This window comes from Leptopilina boulardi, unplaced genomic scaffold, assembly GCF_019393585.1.
Source record: "Leptopilina boulardi isolate dan_hultmark-lab unplaced genomic scaffold, ZJU_Lbou_2.1 LbouV2_175, whole genome shotgun sequence".
In the NCBI taxonomy this organism is placed as follows: domain Eukaryota; kingdom Metazoa; phylum Arthropoda; class Insecta; order Hymenoptera; family Figitidae; genus Leptopilina; species Leptopilina boulardi.
The window spans coordinates 384,236-408,884 of NW_026137724.1; the positions used below are offsets into that span (position 1 = coordinate 384,236).

Sequence of the window (24,649 nt, forward strand, 5' to 3'; positions counted from 1 at the left end):
ATATTTACGATAAAAGCGGATGATTATCGTGAATAATGTAATTATTCGTTTTATTATAAAGCGCGATGAAGCGAATCAGAATGCGTTTCAATTTCTATTTCGTTGTTTTTTCCAGCGGAATAAAAAATAAAAAAAAAAAAAAAAAAGCACACGTGCTTCGCGTGGCGCTATTGTTGTTATACGAACGAACTCAAGACAGAATGGTATACAAGATTAAGAACAAGACCTAAAAAAAAAAAAAAATGGGACATAATATTTTATAACTCAACTTTTGTACAGAATAAATAAATACTTGTACTGTGGACCAATATTTCTTTCATTTCATTTTACCTTTTTAATTTAATTAAATGTAAATTAAATTTTATATTAAATTTCAAGTCGAGTTTCGCTTGATTTATTATTCTAATTATTTTAATTTATACAAAATATTTAACTAGTTTAAATTAATTTATAATTAAACATCAATTGTTATTTAAAATTAATAAAATAAGCTCCTGAATATAGTTTATATTATTACTATTATTATTATTTTTATTTTTATTATTATTTTTATAAAATTAATAAATGATATTTAAAATTTTTGGGTAAAATAATATTTTTTGAAATTTAGACTCTGTGAGTCAAGTAGCCAATGAAAATTTTAATCTACACGCATGCGCAATTTAAAATTCACGCAGTGAGTCAAATTCAGTACTGTAAGAAACAACGTGGTATACTTTGATGTTTTAATGATTAAAACAAAATATCATTCTATATTCTAAAAGTATTGTTCTATTTATAGCTAAATATGTCGTCGTTTTTTATCCGAAATAATAAAGAACCTGGGAAACTTAAAAGAAAGGTAATTTATAAAATTTAATTACATTTATATCGCATGTTTTCGTTTGTTTCATTTTGAGGTTAGGTTAAATATTCATACTTTTTTCAAAATTTCTCTCTAAATTTACTATATTTTCTATTTCTAATTTATTTCTTTATTTAAATTTTAATTAATAAATTATTTTATTGCAAGAAAAAAGTGCAATGATAAAGATAACTTATTAACGATATTTATAAAAATATCTTTGTTTATTCTGCACGTTATATTCTTCGAAATTAATTTATACATTTAATTTATTTTAGTTTAATGGTAAATCTGAAGGTTCGAAGAAATTTGCGACAAAAGGTAAAAAGCGAAATATAAAAAATAATAAAAATGATGACGAAAGTATTGCGAGTAGCGATGAAGAATTTGCTGAGCAAAGAAACAAGTGAGTTTTAATAATCATTGTCTTAATTATAATTAGCACTACTAATGATTTTCTATTATTACTAGATGAATTTTATGAATTACGTCCATTCTAATTGAAATAAATAATTGTGTAAACATTCAATTAAAACAATATCTTTATTTAGAGAAATAGAAGAAGATTATGACGATGAACAAGAAGAAGAGACTGCTCAAGAAAAACGTTTAAGATTGGCAAAGAAATATTTGCAAGAAATTGAAGAGGAAGGTATAAAAGAAAAAATAAATATTTAATTCTTAAAGAATTAAATTTATTTTTAAATAAGAATTTTATATGATTATATTGTAATTTTTAGAAAAGGATAGAGAGGATTTTGAAAAAGGTGCTATTGCAAAACGTTTGCAAGAAGAATATTTAGAAGAAAAAGGACGATTGAAAAAAACTGTAGCTAGTAATTATACAGGACACTCTGAACCAATTATATTGAAATGTAAATATCACAGAGAAACTATAACCTGTATTTGTCTTTCAAATGATGGAAAATTTCTTTTTTCCGGTTCAAAGGACGGAACAATTGTTAAATGTAAGTATATATTTTTTAAAAATAAAATCTAAATTTCTATATATTAATTATAATTAATGAAAAAAAAATGTAATTTTTTGAAATTCATTACAAACATTTTTTTTTGTTACCAGGGTGTTTAGCAGACAAAACTAAAGTCAAAATCCTAAAAGGAAAACGAACGAAAGATGATAATGGAATCAAATGCGTACAGTGTCTGGCAATTAGCACGGATTCAAAATTTTTAGTAAGTCTAATTTTTTATTAACTAAATTTCAGTAAGTTTTTAAAAATTAATTTATCAAAAGTTTGCTTTTAAATTTTAATTATTTAAATTAATTTTATTAATAGGTGGTTGGAGACAAAGCTACTAAAAATATAACAGTGTTATCGGGAGATGATTTAAGTCATATAAAATATCTCCAAGGGCATAGAGGAATGGTTACAGGTTTAGTTTTTCGAAAACATACACACACTTTATACTCGGCGTCAGCAGACGCGAGTGTTAAAGTTTGGAATTTAGATGATATGGCCTACGTGGAATCATTGTAAGTAATTACTTAAAATTACTTTAAAGGATTTTTTAAAAGTTTTAAATATAATTTTGTATAACAGATTTGGTCATGGTAATGCGATTACATCAATAGACGCTCTTTCGCGTGAACGTGCCGTAACAAGTGGAGGACTTGACAGAAGTATAAGAATATGGAAAATTGTAGAAGAGTCACAATTAATTTTTAATGGACCCGGTGGCAGTATAGACACCGTGAAACTAATAAATGAGGAAAATTTTCTCAGTGGAGGAGATGATGGACAATTATGTGTATGGGGTTGTCTAAAGAAAAAACCGTTATGTTCATTTCCTGAAGCTCATGGAAAGAATCCAGAAAATGGATTACCTAATTGGATATGTAGTATTGCTACACTTTTGAATACGGACCTAGTAGCATCAGGTAAATATATATTGTTTAAATTCCCAACAGAAACAATGAAATTTTTCTTTTATGACTATTGGAGTTTTTTTTTATATAAGATTTAAAAACACGAATATTATAATTCAAAAGTAGCTTCATTTTTAGGTTCCAAAAATGGAGTCGTAAGATTATGGCAATGTGAGGATTCATTTCGAAAAATTAAACCTCTTTTTGACGTTACGGTGGAAGGATTTATTAATTCTCTTATGTTTACACCCGATGGTAATTATCTTATAGCTGCTGTTGGTAAAGAACATAGACTTGGAAGATGGTGGCATTTATCAGAACCGAAAAATGGTATAGTTTTAATTCCCTTAATTCAGAAACAAAGTAAATAACATTTTTTTTTACTTTATTTTTATAATGTAATTATGTCTAAATCTGCCTTAGACATTTCACATGTAAATTTAATTATTTTTAAGCGATATTTGTATTACGATTGTAAAATAAACTTTTCTTTTATAAAATACAAGAAGCTTAAAAATTGTTTTTTTCTTAATTCTAAATGACAAAAAAAGTTAAAAATTAAAAAATTTTTACTTTTTTAATTCTCTTAACAAATAGTCCTGAGATTGTACAGAAACAATCAATGATACTAATAAAACAATAATGAGATAAATAACTTCTCTAAATAACCCCAACGACAACTTAGAAATTTTCTACTGACGATTTTTGATAAAATAAATAACAGATTATGCAAAGAAAAACATAATCTTCCTAAAATTCCAAATCGAAACGAATAGAAGCTAATAAATATTTTACATATTAATTATAAGTAAATAAAATCTGAAAAATTAACATAGTGACAAAGTGGATAAATTACTATCAAAAGTCACTTATTGTATAATAAAAAATAACAATATTAAATTAATAATGTAATATTAATTATTAAATAATTGACTTTTCATAGAAGAAAATAAATAAATCAGTACCTTTATAAAACCTGTAAGAATAAGATTAGCAAACATCCTACTCTAGATTGAAATTTTAGAATTAAATTATTAATTAGCAATTTATTATTATTAAAGAATAATATGTTTTTAAAAAACTCTCATTATAGAGTTTTCAAATTAATAGAAAAAGAAAAGTTTAGATAAAGTAAAAGTTTAAAATTTCAACTTTTCATGGTATACATAAAACGAAAAGTAAAAAGAACAATTCATAAATGTTTTAGCTGAATGTTAAAAATTAATTAATTATATAATTAGTTAATTAAATTATTTACTAATTACAGTGAAAAAAATAAATCCTAGAAAAGTTGAGCTCTAATCTAAGAAATTTTATACAAAAAAATCCACTAGTTAATTAAATAGATTAAAAATAATTTCCAGAAAATTATATACATTAATCGATTTAATTGCTGTCACTATGAAATTTTTCTAATTTGATACAACTTGCCTTCGACTAATTTTTTTTGAAGACAAGAGGGACTTACAATTTTTGAAGATATCTGCATAAAAGGTAGACTGGAATCACTTCATCTCTCGGGGAATCCAACGTCGAAGTAATGAGCTTTTCGTATAGGCTTACTATCTTCAAGACAATTTCCAAAGATCCTCATTTTCCAAATGGCTCCCGAAGTACAGTTGCAAAATCAATTGTTTCTTCAATTTTTCAAGTTTCTAACCTGAAAATTAAATGAAAATTTCTCACAAGTTTAATTTAGAAATTTGTAATTAAATAATTTGAAAACAAATCGTATAAAAAATGAATAAAATATTTGAAAGTCAACTGTTATAGATAAATTCCAATTTTTGTTAAATTTAATATTTTTCTGTTAATGTCATTATTTTAATTTTGTTTTAAATAAAGAACTTACCGATTAGAGAATATTACGTCGAAATAATTGCTTTTTTGAAACAGCTTTGGAAGATACGTTTTTATTGAAGTGGCACTTTTTTCCTCTATTTTTGTTGTTTTTATTCTAAAAATTAAAAAAATAATTTTTATCATTATGCCTAATTACATAATGTTTCTAATTAAATAATTTTGTGTATTTGTTTATTTTTCTGTAAAAAAAATTATGTTAAGCGAAAAAACTTTTTTTCCCTCACACAATAACAATTTTTTTTTTCCTTGAATCAAATTTTATCTAAATTTTGTAAAAAATAATTTCTGCTCGAAAAGAATTTTTTAATTTAAAAAAATATATCTTATATAAAAATAAATGTAGGTATATATAAATTATGCGTTTTTCTTGCAAAATTGTGAAAAAATAGGTTATGTATTTGCAACAAAAAAACAAACCTACCATTTGTTGACAATACATATATATATATATATTACTCATTTCATACTCTTTGTTTAAAAAAATTATGTAATTATAATTGTCTCAAAACATAGATAAATAGAAAATTACTACAAAAATAACACAATTTTACTAATTTCAAAGAAAAATCCCCGTATAAATCGACGAAACATATAATTTTGAGAGAAAAATTACAAATAACTTCTGCATATTTTTCTCATGCTTTGATTGGCTGCGACAATTTTTATGTGAAAATTAACGTTAGTCTCAATTTGTTTTCCCATTAAATAATTGTATTTTGTTTCTTTTACTTTTTAATAATTATTCATAAATTGTTGAAATAATTTTCAATTCGAGGTTATGCGTCCTAACCTTTTTAACATTTTTGATGAGAAAAAAATAATAATTTTCTAATAAATCAAAGTCAATAATAAAATTATTTTCATAATTATTAATTATTTTTTAATGATGTAATTTTTATAGATTCAATAAAAAATTATTCAAAGACGCCAATCTTTACTATTATACGCCAGGTTTTACACATTACAATAAATATTCTTACCTATTAATATGTATAATGCAAATTTTCACCAACTTGCGAAAACCAGAATGTAAAAAAGGACAAAACAAATTTATAACAAGTAGAAAAATTCTACAGTTGAATGAAAAAAATATTTGTTCGATTGTGTTGGACGAGTCGATTTGTGACGCCAAGGCGAACGAAATACACGATGGCGATCATATTGCAATTTTCCATATTCGGCAATATAAATAGTTATATAGAAATGATTAATAAATGCAAAAATATGATAGAATCTTACCAAATTTGAAGAGATATCTCGATGTTGCTGAAGCTGGATGCGACCTGTAGGAAGGATTTCTCACAAATGGCATGCGCATCGGGTCAGGTGACTTCGGCATATTTTCTCGTTCTCTGATTGGCTGCGACAATTTCGATGTGAAATGAACGTTATTTTCACACAATAACTGTATTTATATTTTATTTCTTTTTAATTTATTCATATATTATTAAAATAATTTCCAATTTGAGGTTATGTTCTAATCTTTCAAAATTTAAGAAAAATATTTTTTTTTAAAATAATTTTCTAATAAACCATAGTTTACAATAACATAATTGTTAATTATGTTTGAGTAAAAAAATTTATAACGAGTAGAAAATTCTACAATAGAATGAACAAAATGTGTATGACGCCAAAAAGAGACAAAATGGCGACAATTGTTGCAATGTTCCATATTTAGCAATTCATATATATATAATATAGTTCTATTATAACTAAATGATCAATAAATACATAAATATAATAAATATATAATTGAATCTTACCAAATTTGAAGAGAAATCTGGCAGTTGATGAAGCTAGATGTGACCTGTTGCAAGCTTTTCTCACAAATGGCGTCCACATCAGGTCATGTGACTTCCGCATATTTTCTCGTTCTCTGATTGGCTACAATGATTTTTTCAAGAATACTCTGATTTCAAATTTTCAATTTGCTATTATTAAATATTTATTATTTGTTTCTTTTACTTTTTAATAATTATACTTAAGAATATTGAGTTATATTATTCGATAATATATTAATAAATAATCTGATTAATATTAATATTATTTTTATAATTGTTTTACTGGGAAAATTATAATAATTTTTAAAAAATCACAATTATAAGAATCAACCAATGAAACGTTTAGTAAACTATTGGCATGCGCAATTGAATTGTTGTACTTTTTTAAGGTTAAAAATACAAAACTGTCAACAATGTCAACAACTTTGAAGGAAATTTTTAAATTACTGAATTTATTCATTAATGTTCAAGAAAATATTAGTTTACTAATTAATATCAACCTATAGAATGACTTTCCTTCAGAATAAATCAATTCTAAAATCCAAACTTCAACATGTAAGTTATAGGTTAGTATTTAATTATAAATTCTTTTGGAGATTTATTAAATTTAGCTAGTATGAATTTATTTATTTTGTATTTTAATATTTTAGAGGATACAGTAGGTTAAAAATTTAGATTTATATTTAAGAAGATGATGGACCACTTTTTTAATGCAATGTGGAGATTAAATTATCACCTTGGACTGAATTTACGGTAATTTGTACACAAAATATTAAGAAGTTTTTTTTAAAAATATATTTAAAACAATGAGAGCTTATTGTCGATAATTATTGACTTTTTAATAGTGCAAATAATTATTTTTTTATATTATAAATATACTTTTTTTCTTTAATATATTGTGTATTATCATCGCAAATTGAAATCTACTAATTCATTGTGATGTATGCATGTAAATTTATGCAAAGTATAATTTTTAGATTACACATAAATATGAAATGCATTTCTTTGATAATATATAAAGAAGTCTATATTCAATGAAGAAGCTATTAATATTATTTTAAGTTAACAAGCAAAAATTGATTACTGATTCATTTGTTTTACTGTGTTTTTTTTTTTGAGAATTTTTCTTTTTAATCCTTAATATTAATCGAAATGGATCGTTGGGCTGGGAAGATAGCAATTGTAACTGGTGCTAATTCTGGAATCGGTTTTGCAACTGCAAATGCATTAGTCCTTAAGAATATGATTGTCGTCGGAGTTGACCTAAAAAAAGAAAAAATGGAGGTATATGAAACCATTTTTTTTTAAAAAATATCTTCATAATTTAAAATAAATACATAATAAATTTTAAATTAAAATTCTTTTTTTAGAGTGAAATAAAAAGCACCAAGGGAAGAGGAAAGTTTTATAGTCGTTTATGTGATGTTTCAAAATCTGAAAACGTTAATGAATTATTTGAATGGGTAAAAAAAAATTTGGGCTATCCTCGTGTTGTTGTGAATTGCGCTGGAATTATAGTGGAAGGACGTCTAATAGGTAATTATGTGAATTTTATTAAATTAAATTCGTGCATAATTAATTTTTATTTTTGTAGATACAAATTCTTCAGATTGGAAGAAAGTTATCAATACGAATTTAATTGGATTATTAAATTGTTGTCAAAAAGGAGTGTCAATTATGAAAGAATGTGATGATGAATGTCACATTGTTAATATATGCAGGTAATTTCTGATTTTTTTTTTTTAAATTACATTCTTATTTATTTTCTTCATATTAATTTCTTTGTCATTCTAATTACAGTAATACTGGACAAAGAATATTTAGAGATCCAGTACTACAATTAAATATTTATCCAGCAGCTAAACATGCAGTTCGTGCAGTAACAACAACTTTAGAGCATGAATTACTTGGAAGTAAAATAAGAATTTCGGTAATTAAATTTTTTTAAAAAGAAATTTTTATTTGTTTTAATTTCAAATAAGTTTCTTTCGTATAATTGATTATAAATTTTTAAAAAGAATTGCTTATTTTTCTAGAATATTTGTCCAGGATTCGTTAAGACAGCAATTGCAAAAAATACTAATTTAGAAAAACTTATGTCAGATAAGCCATATTTAGAAACAGAGGATATAGCAGAATCTATTATTTATATTTTGGGCACACATCCTCGGGTACAAGTTAAAGAATTAACAATTTCAGCTCTTGGTGAGCAGCTCTTTTAAAATAATTCTAATAAATACTGTACCTTTCTAAGAATAAAATTAATTTCTATTCTAAAGAACAATTTGTATTTGGTTCTTAAATTCAATTATTATTAGTGTAATTAATTTCATTTAAAACAAATTAAATACATTTTTTCTGTTCCATTTATAGTTTTGTAAAAAAAAAATGTAATAAGAGTATCAGTATAATATAACATTTAAATATATAAAAAATGGAAAATTTATACTGAATATTGTAAAAAAGAAAATTGTTGAGTATTTAACATTTTTTCAGATAACATGCATGTATAAATTTTCATACATTAGTTACAAGCAAGTCATTATTTTGTCAAGAAATATTTATTATAAAATGTGTTTTAATTTCTAAAAGTTCTCAATTCTCTTTATAGGCCTAATAAGTTACATTCACGACTTTAAAATTAATAATATTACTAATTAAAAATTAAGAAAGAGGGAGAATTTTTTAATTAATTAACAAGTTATTAAAGTTTTTTTATTTATTAACAAAAAAATGAATCGTTGGGAGGGAAAAGTTGCTCTCGTTACTGGTGCTTCATCTGGTATTGGATTAACAGTTGCCAAGACTTTATTTAAACATGGAATGATTACTGTCGCAATAGCAAGAGGAAAAGAAAAAATAGAGGTTTAAAAATAAACAAATTCATCAAAATATTAAACGTTTTCTCCTAAGAAAAAATTAATTAATTAATTTTAATTAAAAAAATACAAATACAAATCAAATTTTATTCAATTAATTGTTTAGAAGAAGCGTTTGTCGTAAAATTTTATTCTTTTTCAAAAAATAAAAATATTAAACAATCTATAGACGTATAAAATTTATTTATTTCTAATTTTATATAATTTTTCATGTTTTTAGAATGAGATGAAAAATATTAAAGGAAAGGGAAAATTTTACGCAATGAAATGTGATGTTTCGAAAGAAGAAGATGTCCTTCAAGTTTTCGAGTGGATAAGAAAAAATTTAGGCAATATCCATGTGGTTATTAATAATGCTGGTATTACAGTTAAAGGAAAAATAATAGGTGTGATTTTTTGTTATTAACAATAATGAAAAATATTAATATTGTTATTATAAATATAATATATCAATAATTATAAACAATTATTTAATACAATAATTTTCTAAATTTTCAGAAACAAATAATGAAGTTTGGGAGAAAGTTATTGGCGTTAACTTATTGGGAGTATTATATTGTTGTAAAAAGGCAATAAAAATGATGAAAGAATTTGGTGAAGAAGGTCACATAATAAATATTAACAGGTTTATATTTATAATTTATCCAAAAAAAATATTAATAGATTCTAATTATTTTACGAATAGTTGTAAAATTTATTTGATTTTTCAATATTATCAAAAACTATTTTCAGTATTGCTGGACACAGGGTAGTACGAATTAATAATTGGAATTCAAATGTTTATACTGGAACAAAATCGGCAATAACTGCATTAACAACAACTTTAGAACTAGAATTAATTGGAAGTAAAATAAGAATGACGGTAAATATTCACATTTTTTTTTTTTAAATATAAAAATGAATTTTCTTTTTGAAAAATGTTGAAATTTACATAATATACTATATCTTTAAAAATTCAATTTGTTTCAGAGTATTAGTCCAGGTTTTGTAAAAACAAATTTGGTAAATCAAGAAACTGGTGGTTTTCAAAATGCTCCCTATATTGAGCCTCAAGATATTGCAGAATCAATTCTTTATATTTTGGGTACCCACCCACGTGTTCAAATAACAGAAATGACAATTAAACCTCTTGGTGAAAGATTTTAATTTCTTTAAAAATGTCATATTTAGAATTATTTCGAATTTTTATAAATTAAAATTTGAAAATAATATTAAAGAAAAGAAAAATTATCAAGACTATAACTAATTTTTATTTTATGAAATAATATTATATGTGTGTAAAAAAAATCAGGGTATATTATCATTATTTTAATGATTTTATATTTTAATGAAAAGCCAAAAATTATCATTAATAGAAAGTTTAAAATATATGCTCAATATTCCATGGATAAAAAATTTTAGAATTTTAAATTTTCTCTGATAATATGCAGATATAAATTTTCATACATTACTTCAAGCAAGTCATTCTACAAAAATTGTATATAAATTATAAAAAAAAGTGTTTTTAATTTATAATAGCTTTCAATCTTCTTCGATTATAGAACCTTATTAGCTAAATTCTCTCTCGAATAACAGTTATTAAATTTTCTTTTTTGTTTATAAAAAAACAAAAAAATGAATCGTTGGGAGGGAAAAGTTGCTCTCGTTACTGGTGCTTCTACTGGTATTGGATTAGACGTTGCCAAGACTTTATTTAAACGGGGAATGATTACTGTTGGAGTATCAAGAAGGAAAGAAATAATAGAGGTAAAAAATAAGAAATTAAAATAATTTCTTAAAAATCTATAATCTATTCGTTTTTGCAATTTTTTTTTTTTTTTTTTAGAACGAAATGAAAAATGTTAAAGGTAAAGGAAAATTTTATGCACTGAAATGTGATGTTTCCAAGGAAGAAGATGTTCTTCAAGTTTTTCAGTGGATAAAAAAAAATTTAGGCACTGTCCATGTTGTTATCAATAATGCTGGTATTTCATTCGAGGGAAATATAATAGGTATAATTTTTTATTACTATAAAATAATTGATAATATTATTTTAATATTTCAATAATAAAATGATAATTATTTTCTCAATATAATAATTTCCTAAATTTTCAGATACCAATCAGGCAATTTGGGAACAAGTTATTGGCGTAAATATACTGGGAGTATTATATTGCTGTCAACAAGCAATAAAAATGTTAAAAGAATCTGGTGAAGAAGGTCATATAATAAATATTAACAGGTTCGTACAATTTAATCAAATTATTAATTTAAATAATAAACTAATTTTTAATTTTACCAAAGAAAACAATTTTTTCTTTTATTGTTTTTGTTAATTTTTATGTAAAATTGCAAAAGTTATTTTCATTTTTAGCGTTGATGGACACAGAGTAGTGCGAACAGTAGGATGGGAATCAAATATCTATTGTGGAACAAAATTTGCATTAACTGCATTAACAACGACTTTAGAATTAGAATTAATTGGAAGTAAAATAAGAATGACGGTAAATATTCCTACTTTTTTTTATATCTAAAATTCGAAAGAAAGAAAATTATATTCTTCCTTAAATGAAAAAAAAATGAATTAATAAATATTTCTATCAATATTATTTGTTTTAGAGTGTTAGTCCAGGTTTCACAAAAACAAATTCATTGATTATGGATAATAAGGATGCACCTACTCTATCGTTGGTGAATAATGCGCCTATCATGGAACAGGAGGATATTTCAGAAGCAATTATTTATATTTTGGGTACACATCCACGTGTTCAAATAACAGAATTGACAATTAAACCTCTAGGTGAAAGTTTTTAATTTTCATTGCCGAAAGTTGTAAAAAAAAAATCGATTATTTATAAAATAAAGTTTCACATTTATACAAAAATTATTTTAAATAATTGCGAAAAATTTCCCAAAGTTTTTCTTATTAAAAATAAAAGGATCAAGATTATAGGAATGAAGAAAAAAAAACTCCTCTCATTTGGCTTTTAAAGTTTTTACTTTATTTTGATGTTTTTTTTCAAGTTTAAATCTCTTCGATATAAAATTTGTGTCTAACGATACCACGCAGTGAACCTTCCAAATGAGGATCGTTCCCTACCTTCCCATCTTATGTACACGACTAGGTCTAAGGCCGTAAAAGATAATTTTTTTTTTTCAACGATATCTGACGATATGCGATTCTTTCCTTAGGTACAGATTTTAAGTTACCTAGTGCAAATTTAGCACCTTTAAAAAATAGAACGCAATGTCGTAGTACCTAAAAGATAGTTTAACGTGTGGAAGCAGACCTTTCATTTTTTCCGTGACAATAATTAAGATGCATTTTTTTTTTCATTTCTAACAAACACATTTTGAAGGATCAACTGAATACAAGGTTTTGTTATTTACAAATTTTTGTCTTAAATTACAGAAAATTTTAACAATTATTTACGGATTTTTTTTTTTTTAATTAATTTTTAATCATTTCTTTTAGTTTTATTGTTTGTGGATAAAATCATGCTTATTTTTCTTTACACAAAAATTTTTAAATAAAAAAAAATTGGTATAGATTATTTTTTGTTTTCTAATGGAAAAACGATGTCTAAAATGAATAAGTAATTTAACTTGAAAAGCATTTTGTCATTTCATTTGAATAATAAGATATATTAATTTAAATTTTATTTAAAACTTAATGTACATATTTTTTTAAAGAAATTATCTGTGAAATTGGGACTATTGAATTTGAATTATTTTTGTTTTAAAAAAATTGTCAATTTTGCAATTATCTACTTTTTAAAAGCATTTCTATTAAATTTTTTTTTTACTGTACCTTTTTTTAATATAGGGAACACGTGTTATTGATTTCGCGATATCGTTCGATATTTTTTTTTTGTTTTTTGTTTTTTTTTTTTTTTTTTTAAAGAGAAAAATGCAGGAATCCCATATTTATGTGTAAGAATTTGAGAAACCATGTGAGCCATTTGCTTTCCTAATTCTTTTTTACAAGAACCATAACAAAACTCAATATCAACAATTCACAGAGCTTGCGATCTTTTTTAAACACCCTGTGTTACGCACTTTTTTTACCTTTTCTAATATTTCGATGAGAATGGATTTCGATTAGCGATCTTAACATTTCTTTTTTTTTTTTCTCATCTCAACAATTTTATCCTCTTTTTCTTTCTACACAATCATTATTATTCAGCAGATCACGCGTGATTGAAAATAATCGCAAAACTTCTTCTTTCAAAAATTCACTATAAAAAGAAATAATATCCATGAAGAGAGAGAAAGGGTGCGATAGTTAATTCTGCTGAAAATGTTTTTTTTTATTTTGGAACCTAATTTTTTTTTTTTCTTTATTTCCGTTCAGTCGTGTTGAAAGTTTAACGAGTTTTAACCCACAAAAATACGAGTTGAAACTCAAGAAAGATTAAACTCGTGAATAGGCGAATTTAAACTTATTGATTAAAACGAGTTTTTTTTTATCTCGTTAAATGGGGGATAACACTCAAAAAAAAAAAAAAAAAAGAATAGACGTGTGCAATTCTTAAAGCCAGTTTAAGAAAAAAAACATCGACTTCCTTTTTCGTAATTTCTTGTAAATTGTCTCGTTTGTTTGTATTTTTTTTTTTTTTTTTTTTGCTTTGGTATAGAACGTATGTAGTCAAGAGTTGGAGGGTGAAATAAAATTGTCGCAAAGTGATGGGATACTTTCAGTTACACTTGACGCGTTTTCATTTTTTTGAAATTCTTGCGTTGTAATATTGACGTAACCCAGTTCGATATAAAAGTCAACTTGAAAATCGTTTTCAATATAGGTCTCGCGCGCTGTTTTGTTATTAGAGTTTCGGCTTTTTTTTATTTAATTTCTTTTTTTTTTTTTGATTAATAATATTCATTTCTGTTAGCTTCTCTATTTTGAATAATGAGCTTGGAAAATGTTTCCAGGCAACAATCGCCTTGAACTAGGCCAGAGAAGTGTTTTTATGGCAGTAAATAGGAAAAAGAGCCGAATTAAACTCGAGTTGATGAAACAACAGCGAATATCAATAGTGAGTTGACTTTTAATATTAAAAATTTAAATTCTTTTTCCTATATATCTTTGCTGAATACTATATAAACCCTCTCATTCTCTATTGATTGTTCGAAGCAGCTATTGATTATGAGGGAGAATAACTGGTATAGTTTGTCCAGGTGGTTGGGGTGGAAGGTATTGCATATGTTGAGGAGGTAGAGGTAAATGTTGAGGAATAATTGGACACATTATGGGATAGGTTGCTGCGTGACCTTGTGGTGGTGGTTGAGGATATGATGGTTGTGGTGTACCTGGAGGATTATAGGCTCCTGGAGTATGTGATTGATTGGGATTAGCTGGTGATGGTGTTTGGCTAGGTGGTTGCTGTGCAACATGATGTGGATGACCATGTGGTCCCATATACTGAAGTCCTGGTGCTTGGGGACCTGGTGATTCATGATGATGATGATGATAAGGCGTTCCCATGTGCGGCGGTGGTGGTGGCGCTTGTACCATGCGCACCATTTGTTGATAAGTTTGTTGACTTGGATAAGGCACCTGGAATGGTGGATGCAGAGGCGCTGGAGCAAGTAATGGTTGTCCAGTTGCCGCTGCCACTTGCATTTGTGATGCAATGTCTGGCGCGCGATGTGGCATCATGGGTACTGTGAAAACATCGCGGACGTTTATTTAATTTACATCAATTTTTTTTTTTTGGTCCAGCACATTTAGGCAGTCAATTTTTTTCATTATTATTAAAGGAAAATTTTAAGTATAAGATTTAAATTTTGAATTTTAATATTCTTGGCCTGGATGTGTTAAACCAATTAAGAGGAAAATTATTACCTATGCTTTTTTTTTAAAGGTTATCTATTGTTTTTTTATGAGATTATCCCATTAAAAATTCCTTTACTTAAAAAGCAACAATAATTTAAATAAAATTGTAGAAATGATGACACGTTTTATACCTAGATACTGACCCTTCCGGAACCTTGTAACAGGTTGGGTTGGGGGTTGTGTGAAAGCAGTGGGTGGTTGACTTGTCATTACATACGCTGGCATTACAACAGTAGCAGACATTGCAGCGCCACTATATTGTGGTGTTTGAGGAGTGTGAGGTCTGCTTGGTGTTGGTGTACTCGGAGATCGCTAAAATAAATATAATTTTCATAAATTAGAATATCTATTAAATATGAAATTTGTATTTAATCGAATTTACAACACTTACCGGTGTGAACGGTTTAGCATTCGGATTGAATTCTTTAGCATTTGGATTCAATGTAGATTTCTTAAAAGCAGTTGTTATTTTATCGACAGCCGGTTCCGAAACTGGAATCGATGGAGTTGTCTGTGGTGGTGGTTGTTGTTGTTGTTGTTGTAGTTGCTGCTGTTGTTGTTGTTGTTGTTGAGGAGGAGAATTAGTCTGAACGGGAATTGGAAGCGGGGGTGGTTTACAGGTGACTAATGGCTTCTCGGACACAGATTGTTGATGTGGTGTATGTGATTGATGTGATTGATGTGTGGCTTGTGGAGTTTGTGTTTGAGCTTGGGGAGAAGTTTGATGTTGATGAGTTGATTGATGATGAGCAGGTTGTTGTACCGGTGTGGAATGTGTCTCTTGATGCTGTGATTGTTGATGTTTTCTCGTAATAGGCGGTGTCTCTTGAGCTGGCGTTTCACTAAGTTTAAAGTCACGTGAAAATTGTGCCAAATCCGCGTGATGTTCATCTCTTCCTCTTGGTGTTGTAATCTAAAAGATAAAATCGTTCCTTCTATCTTCTAATATTCTAATATTTTAAATAAGAACCTGTAAGTTGGATTTCGTTATAAAAAAAAAAAAATTTATTCCAAAATTCGTAAAAAAAAAACTTTTTTCTATATCAGAAATATTAATTTCTTTTAAATCAAAAATTGTTTTAAAATCTTCAAAGACAAAAATTTGTAATATTTCATTTTTAGAGAAACAACATATTTAAAAAATATCTAAAACATCCATTTTCATTTTTTAGAAAAATGAATTTACAATATTTCGGTTTCTTTATAAAAATTTCAATATCTTTGAAAAAAGTTTAACCTATTTATTTATTTATAATTTACGGGCAATGCAAAACAACTATTATTTAAAGAATAAAAATAATTTAAACGTAAATATTAATCTTCTAACAAAATTAAATTTCTTTTGAATGAATAAAAAGAAATTAAAGAACTTTTCAAAAAAATTAACTAAAGAAGAAAGCAAGTCCTAAATTAAATTTATTTTTAAAATTTGTAATAAAAGATTAAATTTAAACAAAAAAAAAAACAAAAACAAAAATGAAATTTCGAAAATAATGACAATTTTTCAATCAGAAATATTTATAAAAGACGGAATTGCAAAGTCGGATAAACAAAATAAAAACAAATTTGTAAAAAAAAATTGTTTAATTTGATAACTGAAAAAATGTGAAATAGATGACAAATTGTCATAATAGGTTACAAGTTTCAAATGTAGATGAAAAAAAATTAAATGAAAAATATAATTAAAATTACAGATTTTCATATCTGTAATCACTAATATTATGAAATGTTTATAAAATTTTTTTATAATTTAGTTTAATCGCTAACCTTTCTATGCTCCGTCTTGGGAGGAATAATTTCACATCTCTGTGCTTCAATGGAATTCTGTTGTTGAATTGGAGGATGAGATGCGTGTTGCATTTGTTGTTGATGTGAAGCAATATTTGCTTGGGGAAATGGTGCTGGTGGTGCTTTATCAGCTTGATGTAGCTGTCGACCGGGTCGTTCGCGTTTTTCAGTATTGACATTATTCTGCGATGATTGTGATGATTGTTGTTGCTGCTGCTGAGAGAAAGCAATTTGCGGAATCGAAGATGTAGTTTGTGATTGAGATTGCGCTGATGGTACAACTAAAAAAAAAAGAGGAGAGAGATAATATTTTACATGTAAAAGGAATGAAATTTTTTTATTTAAATTTTAAAAACAAACCAGAAATTCCTGCACTTGGTGGTGGTTGAGTTGTAGGCGTTGGCACAAAAGGTGGAGGATAATTAACAATTACACCACTTGGCATCCCTGTATTTATGGGGATTGAATGTGTTTGTGATGATGGATGCGCAGTTATGCCCACTGGAATGTTTGTCGGCTGTGAAATATTCACGTTTGATGATGGTGGATTTGAAGATGGTGAATTTGATGGAGGTGGCTGACTGAAAGTATTTTTATTTGTTGTTGGTCCAGGAGAAACTGGTGGCGGAGTTGATCGCACTAGTTTTCCAGTATTTATATGTTTCCTTTTTGCTGGCGGCACATATTTACCTTCATTCGGCCTTAACTGTAATTTTTCAAGTAAAATTAAATATTTTCTCTCAAAAATGTATCGTACAAAAAATAAAATAAAAAAAAAAAAACAAGAGCGACAAAACTAACCACTGCTGCGAATCTTTCTTCTTCATCGCCATTCTCAAGATCTAAACGAGCTTTATAATTTGGCTGTGATTCAATCTCGTGTGCTATATCTGCCGCTCTTTGTTCCTGATCCTTGTAATCCTTTGTATCCTTTCGCTGAAGTTGCAACGTATATCCAGCCAAGGAGGGTTCGAAAGTAGATTGAACTCCGTATATTTGTTCATTCGTACGAAACATCTCGTTAACATCCCATCCATTCTGTAAAAGAAAGTGATGTTTACAATTGTGCAATTGTTTTTCCAATTTAAAGAATTATAAAACAATTTGTTATTTTTAACACTTACAGAACCCCCTTCCAATACAAAGTCATCACCATTTACAGTAGTTGGAGCCTCCCAGGGCTGCAATTCTCTTTGACGTATTAGACCATTAAATTTACTAATAGCTGTATCAGTTTGGAATGTATCTTTTATAGCATAATCCAAATCTACATCCTTAGCAGTCATTGTTATAATATCCTGGGGTTTAAAAATCAATTTTTCTACAACACTTTCCACACTAATTTTTCCATCTGTATCAACTCGATGAGCCATTTCCAAAACAACATCGAACTGACTGGAAAAAGTTCTAAATATTCCCTCATATATTGAACCATTTTGTGTTTGTATCTGTCAATGAAAAAAAATATTTTAAAAAATGTTATTTAAAAAAAAAAAAAAAATTTTCTCTTAAAAATTTATTTAATATTTCATAGTATTTATAGATAATAAATGTTAACATCAAATATTAAAAAATTTAAATACCAATTTCATTTAATTTTAACAATAAATGAATCAAGATATTCAAGGTCAAATTATCTTATATTTCAATCAACTTTTTGAATGTTGTCAAAATTTTCAAGTACATATAACGAATCTAAATAACAATCGAAATTTTCCAAAGGTCATTAACCATAATTTATAAGAGAGAAGCACTGAATCAGATATTGATAAACAATGAGAATATATAAGTATTAATTTTCTCTTTTAATTTTCTTACTTTCAATTCTAATGCATTAATTATATACTTAAAAGAAAATTAGAATTTAGCATTTATGAGAAAAAACACACTTTTTGTTAATATTCGAATTACAAATAATGACAGCAATTAAGATTATAAATCAGATGAGGTAAATTGAAATCTGTAGTTGAAAAACATGGTTTCTGAATCGTCTGCTAATGTTGAGGTCAACTTTCTAAACTTTAATTTCTGTCCATAGATATTATCAAATTAATAAATCTCTTAAAACTAAAAATTTTTTATACCTGCACAACGTTTCCAACATGACTTGTGATTGCATGCATAAAATGTGCATTATTATAAACACCCTCAGCTGCTACACTCCTTTCCCTGGCCCGCGGGGATCTAGTATCACGAGAAAAACAACAAATAAATATTAAAAATAATAATTTGGAAAAATAAATTTTTTCAAGAATAATAAGTATATTATTGAATTCAAATTTTGTTTATAATATTCTTACCTAGTGGTAGTGTTTGAACGATTCTTTCTTTTGCTATTCATCCTGCCAGCGGACGATGTATCCTCTTCAGTAGATGGATTCCTGCCGCCGGTTTGTTGGGGGCCTTCTCGTTTCCTAGTGGGGACCGGAATTTTGGCAAATTTCCCGGTTATACCTTGATGCCAAAAAATATATTGTCAAAACGACAAGTTAATGACTTCTTTGTTTGGGGGGAATAGGGGGTGAAAAAAAAGGGGAAAATGTTGCTCAGAAAAGGCGGGGAAATCGGAAATCGGCGCGGGTGGTGTGTGAAATGGACGCACCGTAAAGTTGTACCCCCTTCTCGTCAAAGTGGTTGACAAGAGGCAGCGCGCAGTCACCTCGTCTTTGCTTTCAAGACATCCGCTTTCCGTCTTTTTAGGTTATATCCAAAATCACGAATCCAATAAATTCGAAATGACGATCAACGAAATAAGCGCGTGCGTGCCTCTGATTAATGTCACTTTTGTGAAAAACAGAAAACTTGAGTACGAGGGGACGCACCGTTGAAATCAACTCGAACACGAATGCTGTGCTTCGTGCTGCTGCTACTGATGTGCGTGACGTAACTCGATTTTTCGTTTGAGCCAACGCGAATTCGCCCCAACGAGAATTCCGTGTTTCGACGGAATCCTTGGAACGAATATTATCACCCCCGATTTTTGACACTCGTCGCAATAATATAGATATATTTAATTAATCAACATGTGGCGAACTATAAAATATCAGCAAGTCGACCGTTCGGACCGATCCCGGTGACTGTTGAAGTTCGCCATCTGGTGAAAGTTCAACGTAATGAAAACAGAGAGGATTTTTCTGATTTTTGTTTTTGTATGTATATATATATAAAAAAAATATATATATGTTGAGGAAGTAGACAACTTGGGAAATGAGATAAGCGAGATAAGAATTGTATCGCGTGTAGCCAATGTTGGATAAAACAATTAAATATAAATCATAATTCGGTATTAAATAAAAGAATAAATACTTACCAAATTGCATCGTTTTATGTCACACCACTTAAAGGTAACTGTTTTGTTGACAAAATAATCAATGAAATCACGTATAACAAAATTATCGTACTTTATTATGAAAAATATATTAAAGATAATAACTAAATATAGCAATTTACTTATTGTTTTTCTATTGTGTTTTTAATTTAATTTTGACAAAACTCTATTTTATGTATCCATTTCATATTTTATCGATTAGATGGCGTTAGTGATTTTTGTCACAAAGGTTGAGAATTTTTATTACAGATGGCGTTTGTTGTCACTTGTTGTAACTTTCACAGTGTACGTCACAGTGATTAACCGTCATTTAAATTTAAAAGAATATTTTACTAATTTCTATTTTTTAACTGCTCTATTTTTCGTGTTTACATATCAGTAAATGATAAACTATTGGTAGATTTCTTTCAAATTTTGAAAATTAAAAAAAAATCTAATTAGTGTAAACTTTTAATAAATATGCGTGTGTCATATTTCAATGTGATTTTAGCGCATTGAAAATGTAAGTAAATTTCTCATATTTATTATACTGTATATATAAATCTCAATTAAATTAATTGTAATTTAAGTAAATAATTTCGTAGTGAGAAATCATTTATTGATTTGAATTTTTACTTTGATGTTGAGTAAAAAAAAGAACACTTCATCTAAAATGACTTTTAGGTTATGTACTGTCTAATTTGCTTTTGCACGTGTTTTATCTGTTTTTGGAAATAAAATTCTCTCTTTCATGAAATGGTGCTATGATGCTTTTCAATTCGTATTCAAAAATTATAATTCTTGATTCGAATTTTAGGTACATAATCCATTTATACATCGAAATCCTAAAGGACATTGCGAACAAGGTTTACCTCTGATGTAAATTGGTTGATAGTAGAAATTTCCACTTGGTCCATAATTACAAACAAGAATGTGATTTCTTCCTTTAATATTATACATGGTATGTATCCATTCATCTACAGTTGATTTTCTCATTCGGATATGTGATAAATTTTCTCGAAAATTATGTTTTCCATCATCATTAATAATGTTACTTAACTGTAAATAGGATTGAAATTAAATTATTTAATTTGAAATTATTTATCGTTTTGTAATAAATTAATAAATATAAATAATTACTGGAAGATGTGAATTTGAGAATGATACATTATTTCTATATAAATATGTGTTATTTGTGAGTGATTGATTTTGTGGTATATATGATAAAATATATTCTTGTTGTTCGTAATCTAAAGCTTTATAAGATACACTATAGGATGTTTTTCCACATCCTATGTAACGAGTAGTTCCCCATATCATTTGAGTGTAATGTCCAGTTGTAAATTGAAATATTAATTTATCCACAGTTTGAGAATCAAATTGTGTTACTTCCTGATACCAAAGTGATATTGCATCGGTCCAATTTCCTGTTGTTGATCCAGTAATGAAGTATATATTTTGACCAACTTGAAAGCGAGCTTTTAAAATATTAAAAAAAATAAATAAATAAAAATGAATGTTTAGTTGATATTAAAAATAAATTTAGAAAAATTATATTTATACTCACGATCTTGACGGCACAAATCATGTTGAAAAGTACATTGATCCGCCCATCTTTGTGCTACCTCAGCCAAATTATCATCCCAAATTAATGCATTCATATTAGCTGCTGATGGTTGTGGTCCTGGAAGTCCTCGTTTTTCTTTGCCCAAAGCCACAGTTGAACGAAAATTATTGTGTATTTTTAAAATTTCTCGAATTTCATCATTTGAAATTCCGCTTTTTTTATCATGTCCACAAGCTGCTCCTGGCCCCTAAATATTTGTTTAACTTTGAAAAAAGTAATAATAATTTTCTAAAGTAATACAATAAATTAATTTAAATTAATTATACTAATGTAATATCAATTCTCTACTTCTTTGATTGATCAATATTAATTAAGATTTTTAAAAATATTTATTTTCTTATATAATTTGAGATTCTAAATTTTTTTTTTATTTTTTCAGGTACTTACCTTAAACTTGCACATTGTATGATCACTACAAATTGAACAATAATCAATGGTCATTATCCAAGATGGAAAGAATAGTAAAATTACAAATTGGCGAATCATTTTTTAATATTAAAGTAAAATTAAAGTTAAGAAAATACAAGCACAATAAGGTATTTAATGAAAATAAATTATTATTATAATACAAGCACAATTATTGAAAAAGGTGAGTTATTTTTTTTAACTACATTATACATTGATTCTGAAAAGAATTTATACTTTTTCATGAAATTTCAAATAAGTGAAATGCTCTTTATTATTTAATTTGATTGCAACTGTCTCATTGTCCCTCCCCTCCCCACTTATTCTCATATATCCGTTGCTCAATTTCGGAATGTTTTAATTTTTTTATATTTTATCATTGAGAAATATCATTTAAAAGTTTTAATTAAAAATTAATTATAATTTATTAATATAAAATACAAGATTTTTATTTCTATTCAAAAAATGTTGACTATCGTGATTGTTTAATTAATTAATATAACAATAATCAATAATAATAATATAAATAACATTTTTTTAATTAAAAAAAAAGTTTCTTTTAATTTGTATCAGGATCGTCATGTTCATAAACGGCAGTCAATCTTCGAATAAAATTTTTAGTTTTTTTTGTGATAAAATTGTCAACCACTCCAATAATATTCATTAATTGCATCATTTTTTCATATTCTGAATCACCTCTTTCTACTCTTTCCGTAGAAAATTTATCTTTATTTATATTTCTTGATGTCAATTTATCAAAAAAAGTCTCTTCCTTTGTTATTTTATTTTTCAATTCAAATGCAAAAATTGATACCTTTTTGAAAAAATAAATTAATTAATTAATGAAACAATATTCTAGCATACAACATAATAATAAAAAAAAAAAAATATTAAATAGTAATAATAATATGTATGTATAAAGTACTTACAATATAAATAATTAAGATGAAAAAAATGGCAAATGTTGTCCTCATATTCTTAAATTTTTAATTAAAGTATAGTGAAAGAATACTATTTAAATAGAGTTGGAAAATAACAAAATAAATCTCTTGATTAATCAGTCACTTTGCACATTTCGTCTGACAATGTCACAAAGCATAAATAATTATAACTACCTTGCAAATTTTTGCTGATGCAGAAATATGTCTTTTGATTGGTATTTGCAATAAATTCTGGTTATTAAAAATATAATTATATATATTTTTTTCTTTATCCCTTAGCTTAATTATGATACAATAAATAATAATTAATTATTATTAAACATAATAAAAAATTTTTAATTTTGAAACTGACTTTCAGTAATGTTCAAATTTAATATTAAATATACCAATAAATAAAACAATATTTCATTATCTCACAGAAAATAAAGAGAAATTAATTGTGAAATCAAAACACTTTATATTCTTTAATAATTGTTTAAATTGATTTATTTTTAACAAATAAATTTATAATTCAATTTCGAGAAATGTTCTTTATTAAAAAGAATCGTTAAATTCATGAGAATTTCATTTAAATTGATTATAAGTTTTCCTTTGTAATCTGAAATAATATAGTTTTATTGCAATATATTCTTTTTGGAACAAATATTCACATAAATTAATTTTATTATTATTTATATATATATACTCACTTTTTTTTACGTATTGGTGAAATTATAAACTATTATTTGATAAACCTTAAGAACATTTTAAGAGATTTTTCATCCATAACTTTGTATGATAGTCCAATAATTTAATAATATGATTGCACAGGAAGTGTATATCGTCTTTTGAATATTTTCGATTTAGTCTCATCAAAAACCGGTCGTATAAATCTGGAGAAGATAACTAAAAATGAGTATAAAATAGCAAATGATTTTAAAATAGTCACTTTTTTATACATATAAATATATGTATAAAGTTTCTTCGTCAACCTAAAAGTTATGATCGTTTCCCCTCGGAGAATTTATTATATCTCGTTCTTTTGACGATTACATGGACTTTTTTTAATAACGTATAATAATAAAATAATATACTATTTAAAAAAATATTCGCAACACAATTTTAAGCCCACATTCAAAAGATTTATTTTTAATCTTTTGTTAAATTTTTAAAAATATTTTAAATAACAATAAAAAATTATATCTTTTTTGATAATAATATTTAAGATGAATAATAAATTAAATCATAATTAAATAATGACAAACCTGCATTTGACATGGATGATATTTAAAAATTTCAAAATTACACGATCGGACGTCCACCATATTGATAGATAAAATAATAATAAAATTTAGGTAAAAAAATGAACATGATAGTTTAAAAATTTTATAATTAAACATTCGTACTTTTAAATGTGCTCTTATATATTATACACATTTCTTTATATTTTTTTTTTATTTTATATATATTATTTTAGAAAACAGAATTTTTTTTTTTATTGTTACTGAATACAAACGTGACACTCTTTTTGT

At 26.2% G+C, this 24,649-nt stretch overlaps 7 protein-coding genes across 9 annotated transcripts in view; 4 read left to right on the top strand and 3 right to left on the bottom strand.

Moving 5' to 3' along the window:
• LOC127277703 (acyl-CoA Delta-9 desaturase-like) overlaps window positions 1–6,480 on the bottom strand; it is a 202,135-nt gene extending 195,655 nt beyond the window's left edge. Inside the window, exons 1-4 of the mRNA XM_051299010.1 lie at window positions 6,359–6,480; window positions 5,835–5,955; window positions 4,585–4,689; window positions 4,201–4,392 (exon numbers count right to left, since the gene is read on the bottom strand). The gene's annotated coding sequence lies outside the window, so the exon portion shown is untranslated. The remainder of the gene's footprint in view (window positions 1–4,200; window positions 4,393–4,584; window positions 4,690–5,834; window positions 5,956–6,358) is intronic.
• On the top strand, window positions 681–3,249 carry LOC127277698 (U3 small nucleolar RNA-interacting protein 2-like). 2 transcript variants are annotated; one of them, XM_051299004.1, is made up of 8 exons: window positions 681–841; window positions 1,123–1,250; window positions 1,396–1,496; window positions 1,585–1,812; window positions 1,926–2,038; window positions 2,143–2,339; window positions 2,407–2,744; window positions 2,859–3,249. In XM_051299004.1, exons 1-8 carry the CDS (start codon window positions 788–790, stop codon window positions 3,101–3,103), a joined length of 1,404 nt encoding a protein of 467 aa, XP_051154961.1. In that variant the 5' UTR covers window positions 681–787; the 3' UTR covers window positions 3,104–3,249. The 2 variants fall into 2 exon arrangements, with proteins under 2 accessions (XP_051154961.1, XP_051154962.1); XM_051299005.1 differs by having other exon boundaries at window positions 2,871–3,249.
• A 907-nt stretch (window positions 6,481–7,387) lies between the features above and the next one.
• On the top strand, window positions 7,388–8,647 carry LOC127277693 (farnesol dehydrogenase-like). Its single transcript, XM_051298999.1, has 5 exons — window positions 7,388–7,660; window positions 7,747–7,912; window positions 7,971–8,097; window positions 8,177–8,306; window positions 8,413–8,647. The coding sequence occupies exons 1-5, from the start codon at window positions 7,529–7,531 to the stop codon at window positions 8,596–8,598; spliced, it is 741 nt and encodes a 246-aa protein (XP_051154956.1). The 5' UTR covers window positions 7,388–7,528; the 3' UTR covers window positions 8,599–8,647.
• LOC127277694 (farnesol dehydrogenase-like) lies at window positions 8,449–10,497 on the top strand. The gene is made up of 6 exons (XM_051299000.1): window positions 8,449–8,581; window positions 8,988–9,241; window positions 9,476–9,641; window positions 9,754–9,880; window positions 9,988–10,117; window positions 10,225–10,497. The coding sequence occupies exons 2-6, from the start codon at window positions 9,110–9,112 to the stop codon at window positions 10,399–10,401; spliced, it is 732 nt and encodes a 243-aa protein (XP_051154957.1). The 5' UTR covers window positions 8,449–8,581; window positions 8,988–9,109; the 3' UTR covers window positions 10,402–10,497.
• Window positions 10,498–10,746: 249 nt separating this feature from the next.
• LOC127277692 (farnesol dehydrogenase-like) lies at window positions 10,747–13,749 on the top strand. The gene is made up of 5 exons (XM_051298998.1): window positions 10,747–11,001; window positions 11,081–11,246; window positions 11,350–11,476; window positions 11,609–11,738; window positions 11,854–13,749. Exons 1-5 carry the CDS (start codon window positions 10,870–10,872, stop codon window positions 12,046–12,048), a joined length of 750 nt encoding a protein of 249 aa, XP_051154955.1. The 5' UTR covers window positions 10,747–10,869; the 3' UTR covers window positions 12,049–13,749.
• On the bottom strand, window positions 12,214–20,336 carry LOC127277683 (ataxin-2 homolog). Of its 2 annotated transcripts, none has more exons than XM_051298982.1 (10): window positions 20,169–20,336; window positions 19,159–19,312; window positions 18,943–19,042; window positions 17,983–18,306; window positions 17,660–17,896; window positions 17,219–17,564; window positions 16,838–17,139; window positions 15,462–15,983; window positions 15,202–15,382; window positions 12,214–14,898 (listed from the first exon to the last, which is right to left on the bottom strand). In XM_051298982.1, the coding sequence occupies exons 1-10, from the start codon at window positions 20,176–20,178 to the stop codon at window positions 14,372–14,374; spliced, it is 2,703 nt and encodes a 900-aa protein (XP_051154939.1). In that variant the 5' UTR covers window positions 20,179–20,336; the 3' UTR covers window positions 12,214–14,371. The 2 variants fall into 2 exon arrangements, with proteins under 2 accessions (XP_051154939.1, XP_051154940.1); XM_051298983.1 differs by lacking the exon at window positions 20,169–20,336 and adding an exon at window positions 19,461–19,951.
• A 642-nt stretch (window positions 20,337–20,978) lies between these two features.
• Window positions 20,979–23,662, bottom strand: LOC127277697 (venom allergen 5-like). The gene is made up of 5 exons (XM_051299003.1): window positions 23,127–23,662; window positions 22,180–23,011; window positions 21,733–21,979; window positions 21,306–21,643; window positions 20,979–21,224 (listed from the first exon to the last, which is right to left on the bottom strand). The coding sequence occupies exons 2-5, from the start codon at window positions 22,276–22,278 to the stop codon at window positions 20,979–20,981; spliced, it is 930 nt and encodes a 309-aa protein (XP_051154960.1). The 5' UTR covers window positions 22,279–23,011; window positions 23,127–23,662.
• Between the last annotated feature and the right edge of the window lie 987 nt (window positions 23,663–24,649).

Excerpts from the sequence above, each read along its gene's own strand:
- LOC127277698 (XM_051299004.1), top strand. The coding sequence starts at position 788 with ATGTCGTCGTTTTTTATCCGAAATAATAAAGAACCTGGGAAACTTAAA. Across the intron at positions 1,497-1,584 it reads GCAAGAAATTGAAGAGGAAG|AAAAGGATAGAGAGGATTTT; the intron begins GTATAAAAGAAA and ends TGTAATTTTTAG. Across the intron at positions 2,745-2,858 it reads TACGGACCTAGTAGCATCAG|CTTCATTTTTAGGTTCCAAA; the intron begins GTAAATATATAT and ends ATTCAAAAGTAG.
- LOC127277683 (XM_051298982.1), bottom strand. Across the intron at positions 17,140-17,218 it reads ACCAAGTGCAGGAATTTCTG|TTGTACCATCAGCGCAATCT; the intron begins GTTTGTTTTTAA and ends TTTTTTTTTTAG. Across the intron at positions 15,984-16,837 it reads CCAAGACGGAGCATAGAAAG|ATTACAACACCAAGAGGAAG; the intron begins GTTAGCGATTAA and ends TTTATCTTTTAG.
- LOC127277693 (XM_051298999.1), top strand. The coding sequence starts at position 7,529 with ATGGATCGTTGGGCTGGGAAGATAGCAATTGTAACTGGTGCTAATTCT. Across the intron at positions 7,913-7,970 it reads AGTGGAAGGACGTCTAATAG|ATACAAATTCTTCAGATTGG; the intron begins GTAATTATGTGA and ends TTATTTTTGTAG. Across the intron at positions 8,307-8,412 it reads GAAGTAAAATAAGAATTTCG|AATATTTGTCCAGGATTCGT; the intron begins GTAATTAAATTT and ends TTATTTTTCTAG.
- LOC127277697 (XM_051299003.1), bottom strand. The coding sequence starts at position 22,278 with ATGATTCGCCAATTTGTAATTTTACTATTCTTTCCATCTTGGATAATG. Across the intron at positions 21,644-21,732 it reads TGATTTGTGCCGTCAAGATC|CTCGCTTTCAAGTTGGTCAA; the intron begins GTGAGTATAAAT and ends ATATTTTAAAAG. Across the intron at positions 21,225-21,305 it reads TCTCAAATTCACATCTTCCA|TTAAGTAACATTATTAATGA; the intron begins GTAATTATTTAT and ends TCCTATTTACAG.
- LOC127277692 (XM_051298998.1), top strand. The coding sequence starts at position 10,870 with ATGAATCGTTGGGAGGGAAAAGTTGCTCTCGTTACTGGTGCTTCTACT. Across the intron at positions 11,247-11,349 it reads ATTCGAGGGAAATATAATAG|ATACCAATCAGGCAATTTGG; the intron begins GTATAATTTTTT and ends CTAAATTTTCAG. Across the intron at positions 11,739-11,853 it reads GAAGTAAAATAAGAATGACG|AGTGTTAGTCCAGGTTTCAC; the intron begins GTAAATATTCCT and ends TATTTGTTTTAG.
- LOC127277694 (XM_051299000.1), top strand. The coding sequence starts at position 9,110 with ATGAATCGTTGGGAGGGAAAAGTTGCTCTCGTTACTGGTGCTTCATCT. Across the intron at positions 9,242-9,475 it reads GAGGAAAAGAAAAAATAGAG|AATGAGATGAAAAATATTAA; the intron begins GTTTAAAAATAA and ends TCATGTTTTTAG. Across the intron at positions 10,118-10,224 it reads GAAGTAAAATAAGAATGACG|AGTATTAGTCCAGGTTTTGT; the intron begins GTAAATATTCAC and ends AATTTGTTTCAG.